This window comes from Pan troglodytes, chromosome 15, assembly GCF_028858775.2.
Source record: "Pan troglodytes isolate AG18354 chromosome 15, NHGRI_mPanTro3-v2.0_pri, whole genome shotgun sequence".
Classification (NCBI taxonomy): Eukaryota; Metazoa; Chordata; class Mammalia; order Primates; family Hominidae; genus Pan; species Pan troglodytes.
Window position 1 is genome coordinate 70,603,874 of NC_072413.2, and position 23,262 is coordinate 70,627,135.

General features: G+C 45.3%; 1 protein-coding gene across 1 annotated transcript in view; it reads right to left on the minus strand.

Moving 5' to 3' along the window:
• The window catches only part of DPF3 (double PHD fingers 3), a 285,829-nt gene that overhangs the window by 19,304 nt on the left and 243,263 nt on the right, over window positions 1–23,262 (minus strand). The window contains exon 9 of the mRNA XM_054666070.2: window positions 1,319–1,431. Coding sequence (XP_054522045.1) covers window positions 1,319–1,431 — 113 coding nt within the window. The remainder of the gene's footprint in view (window positions 1–1,318; window positions 1,432–23,262) is intronic.

Sequence of the window (23,262 nt, forward strand, 5' to 3'; positions counted from 1 at the left end):
TCGTAAATAGATATTTTAACCACACTGTTTTTTTAAAACTGACAAAGGGAAAGAATCAAGCATTTTTTTCCTGCCATTTCTATATGATCTACACCTGAAGGTAACCAAATGAAAGATTGGGCAAGTTTATCTTCCTGGAATTACTCCAGCAATAAACAAAAAAGAAATTATCCAATAAGAATATCACCATTTTGCAACCCCTAACAGAATAGTCAATCCAGTCAAAGGTCATCAATAGATGCTACCTTTACACAAAGAAAAACATCAGGCATTATACATCCTGATGAAAGTGTACACCACCATCTATGAAGTAGTCTTGCCAAAAGAGAGAGAGAGAGAGAGAGAGATGGAGACAGAGTTGGTGAGAGGAGAGAAAGAGATAAAGACAGACACAGAAAAAGAGACAGAGAGACAATCTGAATCAAGCCTCTAGCCCTAACAATTGACAAGAAATTCAAGAGACAGAGGAAAATGTCAGACAGCACAGAGATATACTCAGTCAAATACAGTCATGAGAACTTGAACAAATGATCTGATTTCTTCAACAAAGAATTTAAAGGAGGAAGAAAGAGAATAAGATGGAGGGAAAAGTCTATGTGTTATTTAAAGAAGCTATATATATGTTTATATGCACCTACAGATATTTAAATAAACTTCAAAGACATATCAACTAATTGCAATGTATGGGCCTTATTTGAATCCCAATTCAAATAAACAGGCTGTAATAGAAACATTTATGAGACAACTGAGGAAATATGAGACGACTGGATGTTTGATTGTACTAAGGAATTATTGATTTTTTAGCTATGTCAATATTTTGGTTATTTAGGTATAAAAGTAAGTCCTTATCCTTTTGAGATACATATGAAGTAGTTACAGGTAAAAATGATATTACGACGGAGACTATGGAGAGGGAGGTCCTGGTATTTATGAAATAAGATTGGACGTGTACTGATCTTTGTCGAAGCTGGTGATGGTTTACATCAATTCTATTATTCTCTCTGCCTTTGTATATGTTTGAAATTGCCCATAATAAAAAATGTTCTTGAAAATTTTGCACTTATTATATTTAACATTTAGACCAAATGAGATCATATACTGTGGAATGTGGTGGAAACAATCAAATACATCCCTGCCATAAGCACTGCTGACCACTGTCAGTCTCTGAGCCCTCAAGGGCTAATGGCCAGGTTGCTCCCAAGTGCCAGGGTAACAGGCCCCAGGGGCCTAGTGACCAGAGTCCTTCCTTCCTCTTCACCCCTCAAAGGACCCCAGCTCTGTGGATTTCTCCCTCCCACAGGGAAAGCCCCAAACTCACATCATTCTCTGAGGTCCCACAGAGGATACAGGATTTGCACTCTATGCACTGCCACTTGTAGGTCTTGACAGCCTCGGTCATGTTCAGGGTAAACTGCAGGCAGGTTGGGTGACCTGGAGGAAGCCAGAAACAACAGCATTAGGGCCAAAGTATGAACTGCCACCCCTCAACACCACTCACTGGAAACACATTGATGCCCAGTGTGCAGGCAGGGCAGGGTAGCATGACGTAGGGAAAAAAATGGGGACCCAGACAGGGCCCTACCCACATTCTTCACCACCCCGTTATTCAGATCAAGGGCAAAACAGAGATATAAGCACATCCAATTCTGCTTGCACTAAGACCATATTCCCCAGCAGGTGTAACCAGTTGATGAAGATGGAAAACAATGATCAGAGAGAACGAGAGAGGAAACTGCAGAGTACACAGCCTGGGGCAGCACTATGAGAGACACCAGCGGGACCCTCCAAGCCCCAGCATCAGCTATGGCAGCACAACAGGTAAGAACTATTTGGAGCTGGGCCTTCTGATCCAACCAGTTATTCACACTGCCTTAGGGTGCAAGGGAGGCTATCAGAAGGATTGTATGAGGTTTCCAGGGTCAGTGCTCAGGGGTAGGATGAGGCATTGCACTGTTACCTAAAGTATCCATGCCCACACTCATGAGACTAGCAAAAGTTCATATCCTGAACAGTACCACGGACTACAGAAGGAAGTGGCCTGGCAGGGATGGCAAAGAAATGCAGCATCAGAGCAAATGGCCAGGTCTATCCTAAAAGGACTGGTTGCCGGTTCTAACTCTTTTCTCCATCCCAAGTTTCATGGGAGCCAACCCAATCACAAGATGAGAGAAGGGGCATTAAGCTGTGACCTTCAAGCACAGCCCCCGTGAGCCATGCCCAAGACTTGGCCTGTGGAACTGGACTCTGTCCTCAGACCTAGGTCACCTAAAAGAGAGATGCTTGCAGGGAGAGGACGGCCATGAACTGCAGAACGCAAAGACCCTTGGCCTTCTATGTGGCATGGAAGGATAACTTGGATGACATTCCCAAGTCTCCCAGTACTGTGAAACAGATCAGAATCTGCCCAGAGCACCCAGGGCAAAGCCAATTACTGACTCTGTCACAAAAAAATATTGACAGCTTTGCCCAGTGCCGAGCACTCACCGTTCTCCAGAGCTTCCAGTTCTGCCAAACCCATTATATGGTGCCTTGTGTTGCCTCTTTAATTTGAAGGATTATATGCTTTAAAGAAGGATGCTAGAGACAGGGGACACCAATCATGGTTAGCACCGCCAACCTAGTATCCTCCACAGACAGGATCCCCCATGGCGCCACCACCCCTTGGCAAAGCCACATCTTAGCAGGAGCCCCCATTTCCTCCCTTTCAAATCTTCAGAGAGCTGTTCACATCATGACCATTTGGATGAAATACTGTCTATTCAGCCAACATAAGGATCCTTCACATTTTGAGCTCCACAAATAGAAACCATGCTGAGTTATCTTGGAGAGGGCGAGGGGTGTAGAAATGACTTGTTGGTGGTGGGGAGGGGACACTCAGTGAATACAGGCAAAAGCAGCAAGGAGAGGCCTGATCTAAAAGCTTTTCAAGGACTTCTCAGGTACCATCTAACTTAGAGACTTCCACAGCTCTGAACTAATAACCCTCTCAAGGTGATACCATGACAGTGGCCCCAAAGAAAAGGAAGCCTTACATTAAAAGCCTGTGTGAACAGCCAGCTGATATTCTTGAAAGCATCTCAAAGATTGGTCTAAGAAGAACATTAGCCAGGGTTACTCCCTATTCCAGTCTCTCAGAGAGAACACTGGGATGGGTACAGGGTAGGAAATATCTGTTTGGGACTCCATGTGGTATGACCACAGATGCCCAGTTTCTCTGACCAGGCACCATTGAGAGCATGAACATGAGGTCATGGAGCTGATGCTCATATAGACAAGTTGACTTTGGCCAGTTCTGTGCCACACCCCAGCCACACCCAGCCAGCTTAGGATAACTATTCATTAACTTACTAAGTACTTATTGAGCACCTACAAGGCCAGCCATTGTGCTAGACAGAAAAGACACAGTGGGGATGAGCAAGACACCTCGAGCCCTTCCAGCCTAGCCAAAGAGGCCTCAGATTAATCAGCTACACATGTATCTATCAACTACAATTGTATAATTAGTGCCATGAAGGAAAAGCATAATTGGCCGTAAAAACAAATAGAAGAACCTAACCTAGACTGAGATGACAAGGAAACCTTCCCTGAGAAAGATCTTTAAGCTGATATGTGTCAGACGAGACGTTAGCTAGGTGGGAAGAGGAGGATTCCAAGTAAGGGGAACAGCATGGGTGGAGGCTTTGAGCAGTGAAGCAGCTTAGCAAATTACAAGGAAGAGAAAGGCCAGTGAGCAGAGGCTTGATGAGCAAAAGGAAAGGGGTAAGAGGTGGCTGCAGAGGTAGCTGGAGAAGGATTACAGGCATTTGCAGCCCTTATTTAAGAATCTGTTTTTTAAGTCATTAAAGGCTATTAAGCAAGGCAGTAAGTGGGTCACATTTTGTTTTTAAAGGAGCATTCTTTAGCATGAGTGCTATTGGGATGAAGTGGTTCTGTATCTTGATTGTGGTGGTTACATATGTGATAAGATTGCATAGAACTGTACATACACATACACATATGTATTTGTACATGTAAAACTAGTCACATCTGAATAAAGTCTATGACTGCATTAATATCAATTGCCTGGTTTTGATATTGTGCTATAATTACATAAGATGTTGCCCTTGGAGAAAACTGAGTGACGAGCTCAAGGACTTTTTGTAATATATTTTGTAACTTCCTATGAAGCTATAATTATGTCAAAATAAATAGTTGAAAATATATTTTTAAATAAGGAAAACAAATAAAAAATTAAATCATCAAAAAGAAAGGAAGGTGGAAGGCAGATAAGAAAAAGGGGACAGAGAGGAAGGAGGGAAGGAAGAAAGGAAGGAAGGAAGGAAGGAAAGAAGCAGGAGGAAGGGAGGGAAGGAGGGAGGGAAGGAAAGAAGGAAGGAAGGAGAAGGGAAGGGATGAAAGGGACAGAAGGGAAGGAAGGGAAGGAAGGGAAAGAAGGGAAGGAGGGAAGGATGGAGGGAGGGGAAGGGGAGAGAAGAGGGGAAGGGGATGGGAAGGAGAGAGGAAGGGGAGGGGAAGGGAGGGGAAGGGGAGGGGAAAGGGAGAGGGGAGGGGGAAGGACAAGAGAAGGGGAGGGGAAGGGAGGAAGGAAGGATGAAGGGGCTGTACGCTAAGGAAAGAATTGTTGAGGGGTGGGAGGGTACAGGAATGTAAGAATTGTTGCCAGGAAGCTAGTTAGGAGGCTAATGCAGCTACCAGGAGAGATACAAGAATGATTCAACTAAGGTGGAAATTTGAGAAATGTGAAAGAAATACTTGACAGGACTTGACTATTGTTTGAATGTTGGGAATATGGGAAAATGATGAGAAATAATCCCAAGTTCTGACCCATGAAACTAGGTAGATTGTAGATTACAGTGAAACTTAGATGAGAAAGACTGTAGAAGGATTGCAGGGACCACATAGAGGAAGAGGATTCCTTCTGTGTTGAGCATGCTGAAACTGAGAATTCTGGTGGAAATGTTGAGTGGATAGTTGAATGTATGGGTCGAAATTCAGAAGTTTTTGCTAAATAGGTGATAAGTGAAACCATGAGAATTAATGAAATTATCTAGGGAAAAGGGAATGAGGAAGTATCTAGGGAAAGAAAGGAAGAGGAGAGAAGAAAGGAGAATAGAGAAAAGGGTCTAGGACTGAGCTTTGAGGAGCTCAAGTCCTCCAAGATCAAAAGAAAGAACCAGCAAAGGAAAGAGAGAAACATGGCAAGAGGTAAGAAGCAAATCAGGTGAGTATGGGGTCACAGTAACCAAAAGAAGAGGTTTCAAGAAGGAGAAGGTGGTCAACTGTGTTTACTGCCACAGGTTCTCTAGTTTGTCCTTGCTCAATAAAGACCCCGAGTGAGGGAATGTTGATAGATCAGGGCAAAAGCTACCTTACTAATAATAACACGCTTCAGTCATGCCATCTTCCCAAGGAAGGAAAGTCAGCACATTCCAGAGCATGACAGAACTCAGCAGCCAAATGTGCATCTGAGCTGTCTCTGTGAGGAGGGGCCGGGGGTGGCGTGTGCTGCATGCATTTAGCAACACTCCACCAATATTTATCGAGAGCCAGCTCTGTGTCTTAGTTCTCTAAGACTCCTGTGCTGAGCTATGAAGACATTTTCTGGGATAGCTTTGGACAATGGATGGTAGCAAGTGGGTTTTGGAAATGCCTGTTGGAAGTTTCTGAAACAATCTCATGGCTTTCTCTGTGTTCCCATCTTGAGAAAGTCATCAGCCTCCTGAAGATCTTCAAACCCGAAGCAAGGGAGCTAAGTTCACACAGCCTCAAGCCCCCGATAAAATGCAGGACTAAGATGGGCCTTAGCAGTGGCTGCAGGAACTCCTTCTCCTCCACACTCAGGACGTCACTCAAGCGCAAGAAGAAAGTAGGGGAGGGAAATACTATTGTAACTTCTCAGCCAGGGAGGGTGAGACACAAAAAGTTTAAGTCATCAGCAGGTGCAAAAACTGTGCCCAGAACCAAATCCTCCTGTCTGGACCACCATAACAGATTTGCTCCTGTGCCTTTCTCCAAAAACTGCAGAAATCATTTGCCAGACAAAACTGCAAGAATGAGACTTCTTACCTGCCACAAAAATTACTTCAATAATACACACTGTTAGACAAAAGGAAGTGTCTAAGGAAAGTAATAGCAGCTTGTTTCTAAGGTTCACTGGTCTTACTTTTGCCCAGAACTAATTCCTAAATGCTTTGAAAGTAAGAGAATAACAAATACGGTCTTTCCAATTCAAAGGTGAAAGAAAAAAAGAGGCACATGGCTATAAGGTAATTTGTAATACTTATGGTCACTTGATATTTGAGGATCCCTATCTTAATCTCTTTTGAAAAGTTAACCCTCATTCTCTAGGGTATTAGGCTGGTGCAAAAGTAATTGCAGTTGTTGCCATTAATGGCAAGTACTGCAATTACTTTTGCACCAACCTAATACTTGCTTGGAAATCTAGATTTTTTCATAGCCCCAGTTTTCTTTAGAGCAAGAAATACCCATATTGCTATTTAAATAGCCTGCTATAGTGGAGGGAAGACAACCCTTCCCAGGCCCCCCTGGGTGCCGTGATTCAACAGAGCATTTATAAGATTCCAATTACCAAAATGAATTTAGAAAATGGTGCAGTGTGCATGATTCAGCCCAGCCGGATCATTAAAAACCAAGTCCTTCCCGGATGTTCCTCTAAATGTATTCTATCAGGAGCATTCAGTAAATCTCCTGCTAGCTTGTTGAGCTGGGTCAGTGGTGAACTTGGTGTGAAGAGCCATTCCTGATTCAGCCCTAAACCTTCCAGAACTGACCTCAATCCTCCCTAGAGGTTGACACTGGGTATGTCACCCATGGCCACTATGTATGGGAGATCTAACTGCTGGAGTGGGCTTTTGGGAGATCAGCATTTGGCTTCAGGGTGCTATTTCAGCAGATGGAGGGAAAGGGAAACCAATGGGTTATGGGAAACTTCTCAGACAGATGATAATCCATGAGGCTGGGAGTACCCGGTGTTTCTGACACTACAGCCTACTGAGCTCAGTAAAAAAGGAAAGGCAGGCATCTGAGAGCAGTGACAGCAGCCTTGGCACTGGAAGGACACATCTCATGTCTTTACAGAAACATGTGCACAGATGCTGAAAATGTTCAAGGGACAGCAAATGGGATTTGTGGTATTTGAGTGAGAAGGCACACAGATAAATATCCAGGCAAAACTAGTGTTAGTTTCATATTCACAGCTGCCAATTTCTATGCACGCTAATACACAACTGCCCCAACACAAGGGTATTTCCAGCCTTTTAGGGGAGAAAATATCTAAATATACCTTGTGGATTAAGCTGACATTATGATTGCAACTTAAAAGCTAACCTAAGTCACTTACTAGTCAACCTCCTCTATAGATATTCAGTACATTGAGAGAAACACAGTTCATTTTCAACAAACCCTGGGCAAAAGAAATACACAAACTGCTATGACATGTGTCTCTTACATTATGATCCTTATTAAAAGAGTTTTTATTTTATTATCACCGGTATTTAATTTGGACTAGGCTAAGCCACATCACTGATTGAATTAGGGCTCCAGGAAAAAAAAATTATCTTCCTAGGTATGCATTGAAAACATAAATAAAACAAATACAAATAACTTTGGAATCAGCATGGTCTATTATTTATTCATTGTGAAATTATAAACATCTAATTATACTTTATTACCTTATTTATCAATGTTGATCTCTTAAAAGCTAATTTCTCAGGCAAAGAGAACTTAAATATCCATGGTTCTCAGGCAAGTAAATGCAAAACTCAAATTGTGCTCCTTATTCTGATGCTTGGTTTACAGAAATTGTATTACATAAAATACATAGAATCAATTCCAACCCAAAATAGCGCCAAAAAGAAGTCTCCATGGGCATTCATTAGAAAATAATTTGGCTCAAATTTCAAATAGTTCTCTATATTCTCATACACATATAAAATTCCTGGTATTTACAAATTGCAAATGTATATATGAAGTTTTAGCTAAAGCATTTATGCAAAGTATAGTCATATCTGAATCATCATGCTACAGGGTAATTTGAGAAGAAAAATTATTACTAGTTCTCTTTGGGAAGCCATCTCATTCAATCAGATCCATTCATTTTCATTCTCTCACTCCTCTCTTCTCTCTTTCTCTTCTCTCCCTCTTCTGTCTCTCTCTCTTCCCCATTCCCTCCCCCTCTCTTCATGCTCCTCCACTTTGAGACCCAGCTTGGCAGGTGGAGGGAAGGAGGCTCAGTCATTATATTGAATCTGTAAAGGGGAAAGGGATGGACCAATTCTGAGCAATCAAAAGTTCAACTCCTTTATGTATATACTATGGCAAGTATGATAACTGGGCACTGCTGCTTCACATAATTATTTCTCAAGCCCTGCTTTGTAAACCTTCTGCAAAGGTCTGCAGGTTCACCTCTATCTGCCCCCAGATGTTACTTCTAATGCTGAAGACACCTGCAAATCGATGATCACAATGGCACTCCAGAGGCATCTGAATGGCTCCCTTTTTCTCTCACCATTTTTATTGCACTTCAAAGAGGACAAAGAAGAGAAAGAGAATGGAAAGGACAAATACCAAACAAACAAAAATGCATTAAAAATAAATGATAGCGTGAGCTGTGTGGCTGCCCTTTCTTGGGCAAAACACCTTCCTGTGCATCCAGCTCCACTCCTCTTAGAGGTTTGTTTATCCTCTCCTCCAGTTGTCAAGGTCTGTGGCACCCAGGAAACACATGGGATGCAAGCCCCAGGGGCTATTGCACCAGTCATTCTTATAAATAACCATACAAAGCACATTCATGCAAGAGTATTACGGGCACTTTTAATAGGCTAAACAGCCAAGGGCTCATGGCGCCATTCTCAAATGGTCCTAGAAATTCCCCAAGTTTTCGTGGTCAGGTGTGGTCCAAGGTGGAGTCTCCAGGAAGTGGATCTACACCTGTCTATAAGCCTGAGGGCATACATCATGGTTGGTCTTCTTAAAGTGAAATAATGGGATAGGGAAGCCTTGACCTGGATTTATACAATTTACTCGACTCAACTTGGGGCCAATGCACAGCACTAGGAATATGTTGAGAGTCATAGTAATGACCCCAAAGCCCCTAATTAGTCACTGCAGCTGAGGATCAAAAATAATTTATTCATTTATTCATTCCTTTGACAGTATTTGTTGAATATATAAATATGGCAGGCACTCTTCTAGGTACTGGGGATATAGCAGTGAGAAAATCCAAACCCCTGCCCTCAATTTACAACTGCCACACTTTGAGATACATTACAGCACCTGAGTCCTTTGGACAAGTCAATTGACTTCTCTAGCATTAGTTTTTCAATATATTAAGTTAAAGCATTGGAATCTGCTATCCATGAAGCTGTAGCTTTGTCTATGCCACCCAAAAATGGTATTTTTAAAGATACTACTGATCCCCAATTGCCCATCTGCTTGGTGGGATAAACAAGCCTTCTAAAGTTTGCCAGCTAAAACTCAAAGTTAAAAAAGAAAAAAACTAAGAAAGAAATTAAAATAGCCAGTAAGTCCTTCTAGAATTCATGTCAACTTTCCCATATTGACCAGCCCAGTCCGAGTCCAATGTCGACACAACAAAAGATGGCCAAGACAGAAAGCAAAAGAAATCTAGAAATCTAAAGGACTTTTCATCAACCATACCACCCACCGCCATGCAATAAGTTAGGCCTATACAGATGAGCTGTCATAAACTGAAGGTAGACAGAGGCCTTGGGTAAGGTTCCATCGATCAGGAATATTAGATCTGGGATGAGCTAGGTTGAGCTGCTGTGTGACAGCTGCAGATATTGCCAGGCAGGAAGTGACTAAGAGAAGAGGGTCATCGGTATGAGCAACTCTGGATGACTTTCCTTTTAAATGCTTCTCTGGATTTGTAGATTGCAGGCAACCAGCTGCCCAAAGTGATTCTTGCCCCACAACAGTGTGTGAAGGTCAGGCTGAATCATTGTCCAGAGCCCAACATCAATTTTAGATGCCAAGCCTTGACATTTGCTGTGCATTCCAGGCCTCTCTGGACCTCAGGAGCATCCAACCATGGGACCTGGCTAAAGGCTCTGTGTTTTCTTTAGGAAAATGAGCCTGAAAAAGAAACCATTGCTTAGATTGGAGACCCTGTAATCCCTGTACTTCCTACTGTCCTGAGTACATCCAGGAGAATTTCAAAATGTCTGTAATTGATGTATAGCTGGTGGAAAACAGCAGTGATTAGTCAACACTTGATTGCCCATGATCCTCCAACTGCTGATCATCCATGAATTAGAAGATGAATTCATGAGTGGTCTAAGTTCTTGAGTTGCCTGAGGACCTTTGAAGTAGCATTCTAATTTTTTCTTCCAAAAAATATTCCACAGAGTTGTGCTAAGTCAAAAGGAAAAAATGCTTTCCTATCCTTTTCTACGTGAGCCTGGGAAGCAATCATAGAAGTACCTAGAAGTAGAGGACTGACAGTGTACTCATGACACTTAGACACTTTGTTTTACTTTTTTTTTTTTTTTTTTTGAGACGGAGTCTCGCTCTGTCGTCCATGCTGGAGTGCAGTGGCGCGATCTTGGCTCACTGCGAGCTCTGCCTCCTGGATTGACGCCATTCTCCTGCCTCAGCCTCCTGAGTAGCTGGGACTACAGGCACCCGCCACCACGCCTGGCTAATTTTTTGTATTTTTTAGTAGAGACGGGGTTTCACCGTGTTAGCCAGGATGGTCTCGATCTCCTAACCTTGCGATCTGCCTGCCTTGGCCTCCCAAAGTGCTGGGATTACAGGCATGAGCCAGTGTGCCATTTTTAAATCATTTTAGTCTAATTTTGAGTGTTCTTGTGGACTTTGCAATCTACCCAATTGTGATCAGATTCTCATAGAAAAATAATTCCACTTAATTTGGCAAAATTCACTGAGCGCCTGTTCATTGCCAGGAACTGTACAAGGTGCTGAAGTTTCAAAGAGGAATGAGACATGACTCCTGCCTTGAGGAGCTCAGTTTGGTAGGTGTGCTAGGCAGTCTCTGGCGTGGCCATCAATGAAGGACACCATACTCTTGTGTCATTCTCCCCCCTTGAGTGTGGGCTGCACTAAATGACTCACCTCAAACTAGTAGAATATGGCAGAAGTGATGAGATGTCACTTATAATATTAGGTTATAAAAAGACTGCAACTTTCATCTTCCGAATCCTCTCTTATGCTTTCTCACTTACTTGCTCTAAGGGAAGCCAGCTGCTATATTGTGAGATGCCCTACAGACAGGTCCATGTGGCAACATATGAAGGAAGGCCTCAGTGCAGCAGCCCAAGGGGAACTGAATCCTGCCAGAACCCACATGTGTGGGCTTGGAATTGAATTATCTCCCAAGTGAGCCTTCAGATGAGACCACAGCCCCAGCTGACAACTTGACTGCAACCCAAGGGAGGCCTTGGGCCAGAGGCACCCAGATAAAACACACATAGATTCCTGACCCACAGAAACTATGAGATAATAAGTGTTTGTTGTTTTAAGCTGTTGAGTTTTGGAGTAATTTCTAACACAGATAACTATCATATATAGAGAGAGAGACTCTTTTAAATGACTATTATACAATGTGATAAGTGCCATAATAGGAGAATGAATGAAGTTCTTACAGATAAGGAAGCAATAAGTAATGCTGGAGAGGCTCAGGGAAAGCCACTGAGAGGAGGTAGCTTTCAAGCTGGGCCTTAAAGGATAAATAGGAGTTTTCTAAGTAAAAAAAAAAAAAAAAAAAAAAATGGAAACAGCATTACAGGGAAAGGCAACAGCAGGAAATATAAGGTGCATGGTCCACTCAGGCAAAGCAGAGTAGCTCAAGGAGAGCAGGGAAAAGAGGAATTGCAGGAGATGATGCTAGAAAGGTATGAGGAAAGATTATGAAGAGCCTCTTATGTAGGCATGAGGATCTGAATTTAATTCTGTAAACAGTGGGGACTCCTCGGAGGTTTTTAAGCAAGAAACTGATGTGCTTGTACCCATGCTTTAGAGAGATGAGTCTGGTGATAGGTCAGAAGGCAGATGTGTTGGAGATGGCTGGGGAAGGGGGACCAGTCACTAAATCCATCTATTCAATGAGTTTGTATTGAGCACTTGCAATGTGCCAGGTGCTGTGATAGATGCTGAGCAATGGAAAACAGACAAAATCCTACCCTTCTGGAGCTTACACTGTAATGAGGGGCATTAGTCCAGGGCAGATCTAATAATTGTGGGGATGAAAGGAGGAAACATTTGAGAGGTAGAATTGGTCAATAGGACGTGATACCTGCTTGAATATGTGTGTGAGGAAGAGGCAGAAGTAAAAAATGGCATCAAGATTCCTAGGTTGGGCCACAGAGTAGATGATAAAACTGTTAGCAGAGATGCGACTTGCAGAGTATAACAATGGATTCAAACTGGGCACATTCCATTAATTGTGCAGATGAAGATGCCCAGGAATTGGTGTGAAAATGTGGGTCTACATTCAGGAGACAAGACCAGGCTAGAGATATAAATTTAGAAATCATCAGGTTTGGGTGGTAGATGAAGCCTTGGAAGTTGGTGAGACATTCAGGAAGAGACCACAGAGCACAAAATAAAAAGGACCTACTTAGGGGTAGAGGGAAGAGTAACCATTGGAAATGAAAGCGTTAAAGAGCACCAAGAAGAGAGTCCACTGAGAAAGCTGGAGACAATGTGGTCAGAAAGGGAGAAGGATCTGGAGAGAGGCACTTCATGACATCCAAGGAAGAGGAAGGGTGGCACCACCATCAAATGACAGATGAAGTAAGATAAGAAACAAAGAGAACGTGTTGCCCTGGGTGAGCCATTGGTGATGAGAACTAACACAGTCACTAGTAGCAATGGGCCCTCATGCCTCTCCAAATCACTGATGGCTTCAGCAGCGCAGAGAGAAGAACTCATACACAGATGGCCTCACAACATGCTTCTTCTGCCGCAGGCTTTGTCCAGCACTCTCAAGCTTGGAAGCACCGTGCACAATGATCTCAGGAACATTGTCTTTATCTAACTCCATTCATTCATAGCAGGAATCATTTTCTGATGTAGATTGTGGGGCCAAAGCTAGGCCCTGCCAGCCTCAGTTTCTGTCCTTCCCCCGGCAATGAGTCAAATCCCACTGGAAGCCGTGCCTTTCTTTCTGACCTTGGATTGAAGATCTTCAGTCCTAGGTGACTGAGCCTTGCCCACAAGGCTGGGGCAGGTCCTGATGGAGGCTTCTCTCACAGCCCCAGAGTCTGATCAAGTGGCAGTGATGAAAATTCTCCAGGAGGGAAGTTGGGGCCAAAGGTAGGAGGAGCAGCACTGGGAGCCAAACGGAATGGTGAGGTGAGGACAGAAATGGTGGCAGGCAGCAATGTTGGTGGCTGCAGTGCTTTGTAAAAATGCCCACAAATTCCTTGGTCCTCCTCTTTTCAAGAAGTGGAGGCTATTCCCCTCTTCTTGAATGTAGACTGGGTTTAATGACTTGCTTTTAACAAACACAGTAAAGAGGAGTGACAATATGCAGTTTTGGAGACTAAGTTATAAAAGGCACTGTGGTTTTCTGTCTTGACTGTGCACTCTGTCTCTATGTCTCTGTCTGTCTCCGATCACTCACTCTGGAGGAAGCCAGCTATTGTGTCGTGAGCTGCCTCATGGAAAGGCCCACATGGCAAGGAGCTGAGGGAAGCCTCTGTTCAGCCAGCAAAGAACTGAGACTCTCAACACAGCAGCTCATGAGGACCTGAGGCCTAATGGCAACATGAGAGTGAGCTTGGAAGTGACTCCTTCAGCCCTGATGGAGCTTTGAGATGCCTGCAGCCTTGGCCAACATCTGGACTGCAGCCTCATGGGACACCCTGTGACACACCACCCACCCAAGCCATTCCCAGGTTCCCAACCCTCAGAAGCTATGAGATAATAAATGTTTGCAGTTTTAAGCTGCCAAGTTGGGGGATAATTTATTACACAGCAATAGCTAACTAATACAATGGCAAAGGAGGAACAGTAAGGGGTCTGGCTGAACACCAGACATTTGACAGAACTCCTGCTTAGGCAGTGTCTGCATTGTGCTCCCAGCCACAGTGAGGCCCAGCACTGGGCTGGACAATGAAGGAGAGGAGCAGGGTTTGGGATTTTAGATCATTTATCTCTTCCATGCTGTTATTAGTTTTTTTCAGTGAATCTCCTTTAAAAGAGCTAATAGTGGGAACAAAGATAATTTCAGTGGCAATATGAATGGGTGTGACCCCTCAGCATTTACAGCAAGGTGAGTGCATCTGCCTTCGGTTTCCTGGGTCCAACTTGTTTCCATGGCATGGCCCGAGGAGACTCACTGCACCAAAGAGCCTGCCGTCTTCCCCTCAGGCCTTGCCCTCCATGCCCCTGTCTCACTCTCACCCTGCTCTGCCTTCCTTCCACCTGCCTGAGCCTCTCTCACCTCCAACAAGCCTCCCCTTTAGGTTCCCCAGAACACAACCCCAGTGTTAGAAAGTCAGAGGCTTCCTAGAAGTAAGCCAAACTGATATGAGCAGAGGAAGAACCTGCAGCTAGTATTTTGGCCTAAAGAAAGCCATGTTTGGATACTTTAATGATCCTTATAACTTTTCCAAGGAAGCACCTTTCTATTCACTGATTTTGTTTTGATTCCCCATGGGGATCCTGTGAGGTGGGCAGAACAGATAGGAACATTCCTGATTTACAAATGAAGAAGTTGAGGCTCAGAATGGCTCAGGCAGCCCGCAAGTAAGTAGTGGAGCCAGGGCTAGTGGAACATCCATGTCTTCACATTCTAATCCTTTGGTCTCTCACTACACCATGTCCTAGGATGGCCAACCCAAAAGTGGCAACCCAATGGCATTTCAGCTCCTTGTTTAAGCTGCTAAATATAGCAACATTTTCTCCTTGCATGCATAAGAAGTTTGCCAAGGCATGATGAAATATGTCACTGACTCTCTCCATGCCTCAGTTTCCTCCATTTGCACCACATAAGGGTGAACTAGCTGTCCCCTCAGGCCCCTTTGAGCCTCAATGCTCCATGCCTCTAGCGAAATCCCTCAAGAAGCCAGACTTGCTTACATGAGGCAGAGGACTGAGTCCTCACCATCTGGCAGTGACTAATCCTGGAAAACCCTGGGGAAGAATTGCTCAGGAGTGAGCCAGTCCAGCCCACACAAAGGGGCCTGGAGGCTGCAGGAAGTAGGTCAGCAGCCTATGGTGGTGTTACTGGGCTTCGGCTCCTGACAGAAGCTCCTCAGCCCCTGGCTGGAGTGAGGAGGGGTCATGCCCCCCGCCACCTCACAGTCCCACTCAGACTTGCCAGGCCAGCTATTCCCACTTGCAGCTGGGTGTCCAGGTCCTCCCTAGGGCTCCCCCAAGTGACCGCCCATCACCAGCTTTCCCTGTGAAGCCTCTGAGAGGAGCACAAAAGACGGCTGGCATCCAAAGCCAATTTCACGCCACACCTCCATTACACTGTCAGTCAAGAAAGGACAGAAGTGTTCCCCACTCACCTTGTCTAAGAAAGGAACAAAAGAGCACACAGGAAGGATCCCCTTTTTGTCATCAGAAGACTATACTACAATCGAGACACCCACAACCCTACCCCCACTGGAGACCCCAACGAAGGCTCACTGGCTCCTTTCAATCCTTTTCCCCCTTTCATTCTCCACCTCCCGATTTCCCCAAGTCATGAATTCACTTTCCAAGTTGCAGTGGCAGGAGAATGGAAAATGAGGATGATGATGGTGACAACCAGCTTTCCCTGAAGTCTCTCACCCAGGTGTCTTGAGCCCTGGAGACACCTGATGTCCTTCAACACCCTCAAAAAGAAGAAACAGCAATTGCACTGAGCCAACACTGCATACGGGAGAAACATCCTTGGAGCTCCATGGGAGTACAACAAAACCCGGCACCATCTGGCGTCGTATTACCTCTGCATGCATTTGCTTCCAAGCCCCAACATCCAGGCAGCACCGGGTCTGCACTCCTCCTGTATCTGTGATCACTAAACCCAACTGATAGATCTGTTTCCATCGGCCAAATTTTCATCTAAGATTCATCCACTTTTCCTGACAATCAAATAAATATTTATCCAACAAATTCCTGAATGAGAATTGATCTCGCTGCTTACTTAGAAAGCTAGAGGGGATGATTTTTACATGGGCTTTCTTTTTTTCCTCTGGAGAAATTAGAGAGTTGGAATAGTACAAGAGAAAGCAAATCAATGGCTATTTCCAGTTACCAGCATCTGTCTTCAGGTTTAATAGAAATGATGCCCTAAGACATATAGTCTATTTGGCCTATTCAGTACAAAAACACCCATCAATATTAAAGTAGTGCAGCAGGAGGGCCTTTCCTGGTACTTTGTAAGGGTAGACAAGAGCCTCACAAGTGTTCAAAGATTCACGAGGCCCTTCTGGATAAGCAGTGACAAACTCCATTCCATAATCAGAGAAATGAAACCATCAACCATCTCTAAAATGGCTCTGGTTCACCTGAGCATTAGGTGTGAGAGAATTAGGAATACATCACCAGAAATCTGACCTCCTTTCAGGGATAGCTAAATATGTGGCACATATACCACCATTCTATCCCATACCCAGGGCAGACATTACTAATCAATTCAACATTGTCTTCCAATCTGCATGGATAAGACCTTATGATCCTTTTCAGCACAGCACTCCAAGTGGCTGTCACTGGTCTAGAGTTTGCATACAAGAAGAAACCAACTTGCCATCCCTGAGCTAGGCACTATTAAGCTGAATAGGTTAAAAGTTTCATGTGAGAATTAAGGACTCACATCTTAAGCAGGTCACTGGTCAGATATATAACTTCTGTTTTCCTTTCCATGAGGCAGAAACTCTATCACAACAGCTAAGACCCAAACCAAATGGTGGCCATGTTTTGTGGTTGGACTCAAGTATTGCTACAGTCACATACTTCTGTCTTCAAAGCAAACAGAGATGCTAAGAAGGGATTTTTTTTTTTTTTTTCAGAGATAGGGTTTCACTCTGTCACCCAGGCTAGACTAGAGTGCAGTGGTGCAATCTTGGTTCACTGCACCTGCCACCTCCTTGGCTCAAGCAATCCTTCCTCCTCAGCATCCACGTCCCCCTACCTGCCTCCCCCAGTAGCTGGGACTACAGGCATGTGCCACCATGCCTGGCTAATTTTTAAATTTTATATAGAGATGGGGTCTCCCTATGCTGCCCAAGCTGGTAAGAAGGGATTTTTTAATGATGGCGAATATTTTTTCTACTCCACCAGCTAGAAGGCATCAACCCATTCCTCCTTAAGTAATTCCTCTGTCTTTCATTGCCTGCAGCATGAAGTAAGCTTCTTAGCATTGCAAGCCTCTTTGCTGTCTGGCCACAGCTGCCTTTTTAAGATTCCTCTTCTTTTCCCACCATGGACCCCAACCCCACCATAACACAGAAAAGTATTTGCCGCATCCCACCCCCTCAACGCTCCTACACCCCCCACCCCCAAAAAAACCACTCTTCTTTTTGACTTGCACTTTTGCACACAAAGGTCTCTCACTATCTCTCAACTGCCATTCATGGCCAAACCTGTCAAACAGGTTGTCTACACTCCGGCTACACAAAAGTGGGCCCATCGACCACTTGCATGAGCATCCCCTGGGGGCTGGTTAGAAATGCTCACCCTGGATCTGACCTAGGGACTGCAGTTTTAACAAGATCCCCAGGTGATGCGCATGCACAGGGTATTTTGAGATGCACTTCTCTAAACTCACTCCCTTTCTGGGACACCCACTCAGTCTTCACTCTCTCCACACTGACTTCCCTCCTCTCTTTTCCACCAAAAAAACTCTCATCAAAGGAGTGAATGTGTCCATGCAGATATGAATAAAAGAATAATAAACTACTACTTCCACCTTTTGCCTGTCCTGGGAACTTCTATTCATCCTCCAAGTCCAGTCCAAAAGACCTCACTTCCGTGATGCCTTCTCTACCCTCTAATGCAGATAAGGAAACCAAAGTCCTGGGAGGATGGGGAATCTGCTTACAGCTCTGCAGCCACTAAGTGGAGTCCACCTGACTCCAAGCCCATGAGTGCCCTCAGCATCGCCAGTGCACTGCCTTTACGAAGTGCATCCAGAAAGATGCCCACAACCTCAGATAAAAGCCCTTTGGCCACTGTCAGGGACAGGACTCCAAGGCTGGAACCAGTAAAACAAGTCTGACTTTGCTGGTGGATGAGACCCCATGGAGGCTGCTCATAAATCGGATTCCCTTGTTTAAGTTCTTAGCCCCTGATGACTACTGCTTACCCAGGCCTCTCAATCTACCTGAAGACCTTTCTCCACCCTCTTCCTTCAAACACACATCCCAGGCACCCATCTCTTTTGCCCTACTTGCCTCCATGGGGAATTTTTCCTTTGGAGAACAAGGACCTCAGAGTGGAAATGTCCATCACTGGTCTTCTCATTTCTCCAAGCCACAGCAATGCCATTTTGGCGACCCGGCTGCTCTCAAACTTCAGAGTTCAGAAGAATTACCGGGAGAGATGTTTTAAACATGCAGATTCTCAGGCCCCAAAGCTTCTAATTCCCCTGCCCTGGAGTGGGTAGGAATCTGCCTGTTTAGCTAGTGCCCTGAGGGGGCTCAGATGCAGATGGCCCTGGACACACTTGGAGACCCTCTGCTGCCAGCGTCTCCTGGGGACTCTTGCACATCAGCAAGCTGCTCTGTAATGCAGCGTGTGGAACCTCAGCCAAGTCTTCCCACCACTCTCATCCTGAGTCAGCCTTGCTCAATGAGGGCTCGAAAGTCTTTCCTGCCCACCTCATCCTTCTTCTATTATGAGGATCAAGACCATGGGCTATGTACTACTGCTTTGTTAAGCTGGAAAACTTTAAAAGAACAAAAGGCCAAGGTTTACCACTCTTCTGCTTTGTTTTGGCACCACTAAACCTCTATGCCCATTCCCAGAAATTCTGTATTTCTTTCAACCCCATAGCCCATTGTCGACATACCCATAAGTGTTTCAGACAGGCCTGTGATTGTTGCATGCAAAGGACATCAATCCATACTGGCCTGTATCCAGGCACAAGCTGTCTTCCCGATAGCAATTCTCCTTGCCAGAGACCTGTGGGTCTCCTGCATAAACAGGAGGTCTTAGCTTCTCTCAGCAACTTGAGACAGGCACCATATACTCTCTCCCCAAGATAAGATCTTTTAGAAGACAAAGCATTTAGATTATTTCCTTTGTAGGATTAAAAACAAACACAAATGCCCATTCCAGTATTTGTAGGACTGATTCAACTGGAGTAGTAGGAAAGATTTAGGATACATTTAAGACACGGTTTCCATTGTTTCACTATGAAGCTTTGAGTATCTTTGCAACCTAATTAGATTGCACCTATTAAATCATGAATGGATTCAACAGCCCTAGAACAAGCATTACTTTTGATCATTTTCTATTTTAGCGTCTATTCAACTATTTTAAGAGGAATATACCTGAGCCAAAAATCATGAGGAGATGGCTAGCAGTAGCAAGATTGGTCCTAATTTATTGAGGGCAGTGAGGCAGACACCATCAATTCTTTAATCTCGCCAGGAGCTCCAGTCCACGGACAGTACCACTTCTCACCATATCTCCTCTCACGTCGTCACTGCTCATGCACCTATCTTAGATTCCACATCCAGCCTTGCACGTGTCTGCCTACCCCTCTACCCCTTTTTCCTACTTACTCAACTTCCAGTTAATACCAACTCTTCACCTACTCTTGGCCTATACCAAGCACAGAAAAATACACCACTGTGCTGAGCAGTCGTGGTTTCAGTGGTGACCACAGGTCTTAGCATTGTCCCCATATTTCCCTAGTCAAATTATTCTCCCATCTCTCTCTGTCTTTTCAAATCTCCCATATCTTATACCCCATCCTCACACTCTCCTTATTTAGTTGAAAAATACATAAACCATCAGAATAAAACTATTGCGCCAGGCGCGGAGGCTCACGCCTCTAATCCCAGCATTTTGAGAGGTCGAGGCAGGCGGATCACTTGAGGTCAGGAGTTCAAGACCAGCTTGGCCAACATGGTGAAACCCCATCTCCACTAAAAATACAAAATTAGCCAGGTGTGGTTGTGCATGCCTGTAATCCCAGCTACTCGGGAGGCTGAGGTGGGAGGATTGCTTGAAACCAGGAGGCAGAGGTTGCAGTGAGCTGAGATCATGCCATTGCACGCTCCAGCCTGGGTGACAGAGTGAGACTCTGTCTCAAAAAAGAAAAAAAAAAAAGAATAAAACTATCGCATCTTCTCCATGCCACACCCACCCAGCTCCCTGCCTCTGTATCCCTACGCTTGTCTCCCTCCTATTACCGGGAATGAACGGTCTCAGCTCCTAACCCAAAGCCGACTGGCACCAGGATCCCTACCTCTCACCCTGAGAATTTTGCTCCTGCTGTTATTCCCTCTTGCATTGTCAACGTCTCTCTCTCTCTTTCTAGCAGACCATTCAGCCAGCATACAAACAAGCCATAAAAGCTCCCATCTTCCAAAGAGATCCTTCCTGACCAAGCATCCCCCTCTGTTGAGCACCCAATTTCTCTGCTCCTTCTTCTTTTAGCACAACTGGAAAGGGCCAGTTCTCTCCATGCCCCTCCTTTCCACACTCTCCCCTCTCCACACACTCGCCTAGCTCTCCTCCCACCTCGCTGGCTGCCCCTTCTTGGTCTTCTTTGCTGAATCCTCGTCTTCTCCCTTTCTCCCAGTTCTTCCTTTTATGTGGACTCACTTCCCCTCAATGTCTTCTATACACTTGTTATTCCCAATTTATATCTCCAGCATGAACCTCTTTCTGAATTCGAGACTCATATATCCACTTGTCATGGTGGTTGGGAACCCAAAGAATAGAAAGTTTAAAAGACCTAAGTTAGGAAAGGATTTTGTGGGAAAATCCTCATCCCAAGGGGTGATGAGTACCCTGCCAGCCAGGAGGGGAGCCTTCAGCTGGGGGGCTGTGGAGTCTTTATGGAGGCAGGAGGTGGAACTCACAGCAAGCAGAAAATTAGTTGAATGGCACCAGCTTTAGGAAGTGCCAGGATGCACTTTGGATCATGAATAAGTAAAGAAAAGAGGTCATCACAGGTTCCAGAAGAGTGAGGACAGAGAGAAGCAACAAAGTGAGAAGAGGAAGAAGGAAGGAGACAAAGAAGACGGGATACAAAGAAGAAGGGGGCTGGAAGGAGTGGGTGAAAGAATAAGAACTCAGAAAAGAGATTTTGGTTCTTGCTTATTCAGGAGCTTAACCAGAATTCTGGCCAAACTCTTTAAAAGATGCAGAAACTCAATTGTCTCACTCATCCCTGGGTGGGGTGGGGGGGGGATTAATTTATTAGTACTATTGCTACAACTTTATGAGGCGCTTCCTATGTGCTAGGCACTTTGAACACACTTCCTTATTTACCTCTTAAAACAATCTGTGACTCAGGTATTATTGTCTCCATTTTATAGACAAAGAAGCTGAAGCTCAGAACAGCTAAGTAATTTACTCAAGACAACCCAGCCAACTGCTGGCAGAGACAGGATGAAAACACGTATCTTATTCCAACCAACATCCATGCAAGTAACCACTACACCGCTCGGCCACAGGAAACAAGCACTGGGAAAGACCCTTCCCCTGACACAGGAGGCCGAGGGGCTGATGAGCAAACTCCAGAGAGCACTGGGCTCTGACCATCCGGTGGCCTCCCCTGCCAGAGGGCTGGGGCAATAGACACATCCCCCCCTGTGCTAAAGTCCTGCTTTCCTCTCCACAACCCTCCCGCCCCATCCACACTCCACGCTGCCCTTGAGGGAAAAATGAGGACCCAGAGGATGGCCTGGGGATGAGGGGGGACTGCTCATTAGCTACCCAGCTGTGGTAGCTAATCTAAGATCCGGGATTAAAGGCACTCCCTGAATGACCCCAGGGCAAAACCAGGTCAAGGCCACTTCCAAACCCCGCCCCGACAGAGTTAAAGGCGAGGATCTAGAAAGGCTGAAAACACAAAGAAGTTAATCAGCTCCCTGAAATGAAAGGGGAGAAAAGAGACTGGACAAAGGGATCAGCTGAAGGAAGCAGCCTGGCTTGGGAGAGAACACTCCACTCAGCCACGAGTCCACAGACTCAGGCCAGCACTGCCCCAGGGGCCAGGAGATCTTGGCGATGGCTCTCTGCTGTCTGTTTCCTTCTCTGTTAGACAAGCTCTAAGGTCTTTGCACCTGACAGCTGAGGATAGGGCAGCACCTGTGGCCAACACAGCCTCATCTGGAGTGGGTCCAGCCAATGCTGTGACCAGCGGCTCTCTGTAGGTGCACACCCCATAGGTACCCTGGATACACACAGATGCCCCCTCTAATTCCATGCTGCCTCTCCATCTGCCTCTTCAAGGTAAAAGGTGGATGGAGCTAGGGGGTCAGAAGGAGTCACAGGGATGGGTGAGCTAAGAGGACAAAGGAGGCATCTCCCTCCAAGACAGGATCAGCGTGTGTGGGTGGGAGGTATACAAAACGCCATCTCTCCTCCACAGACACCCGGGAACAGTGCCTGAAACGTCCACCACTGATGTCGCTCCAGTGGCTTAAAAACCACCCTTCCAAAAATCCCCAGTTAAAATGCAAACAACTTTCTTAAAGAGGATAGTACTATCATGGGTTCCTCACTTGATCAACTCAGACACTGTCAGAACCAGAGTGAATCTTGGAGACCACCAAGTCCAACCCCTTCTTTAGACACAGAAGGAAACCAAGCCTCTAAGAGGTAAAGTGACTTGCTCAGGGTACAGGAAGAGGTGGTGCAGAGCTAGAACTGTAACCAGGTCTCCTAAGTCTTTCTGCAGCATGGCCCTGGCCCCTGAGGGAGGTGGCCCAGGATGGGGGCGGGCAGGGGGTCTGGAATCTTGGCATCGTGCTCCGGGGCTGCTCCTTCTTCCTGTTCAGCCACCACAGCAAACAAGAGCCCCTGGGGCCTCAGCCAGCGACTGACCCCTCCCTGACCCTGCCTTCCGGAAGGATGAATGCACATCAGAAGCCAGGGCCAAAATATTCCTGGGCACTGTCTGCTCTGCACCCAGCTCTCTTTTTCCCAGCCTCTTAGGAGGGAGAAGTTTCCAAAAGGGACAGCTCCAAAGGCTTTCACAGAAGGGGAGCCTCTCTAAGAAGTGCTCCTGTGTTTGGGCAATGGAGGTAAGTCAGGAAGACAGGGGGACGGAAGAAGAAAGTAATTTTTTGAATGTCACATTTT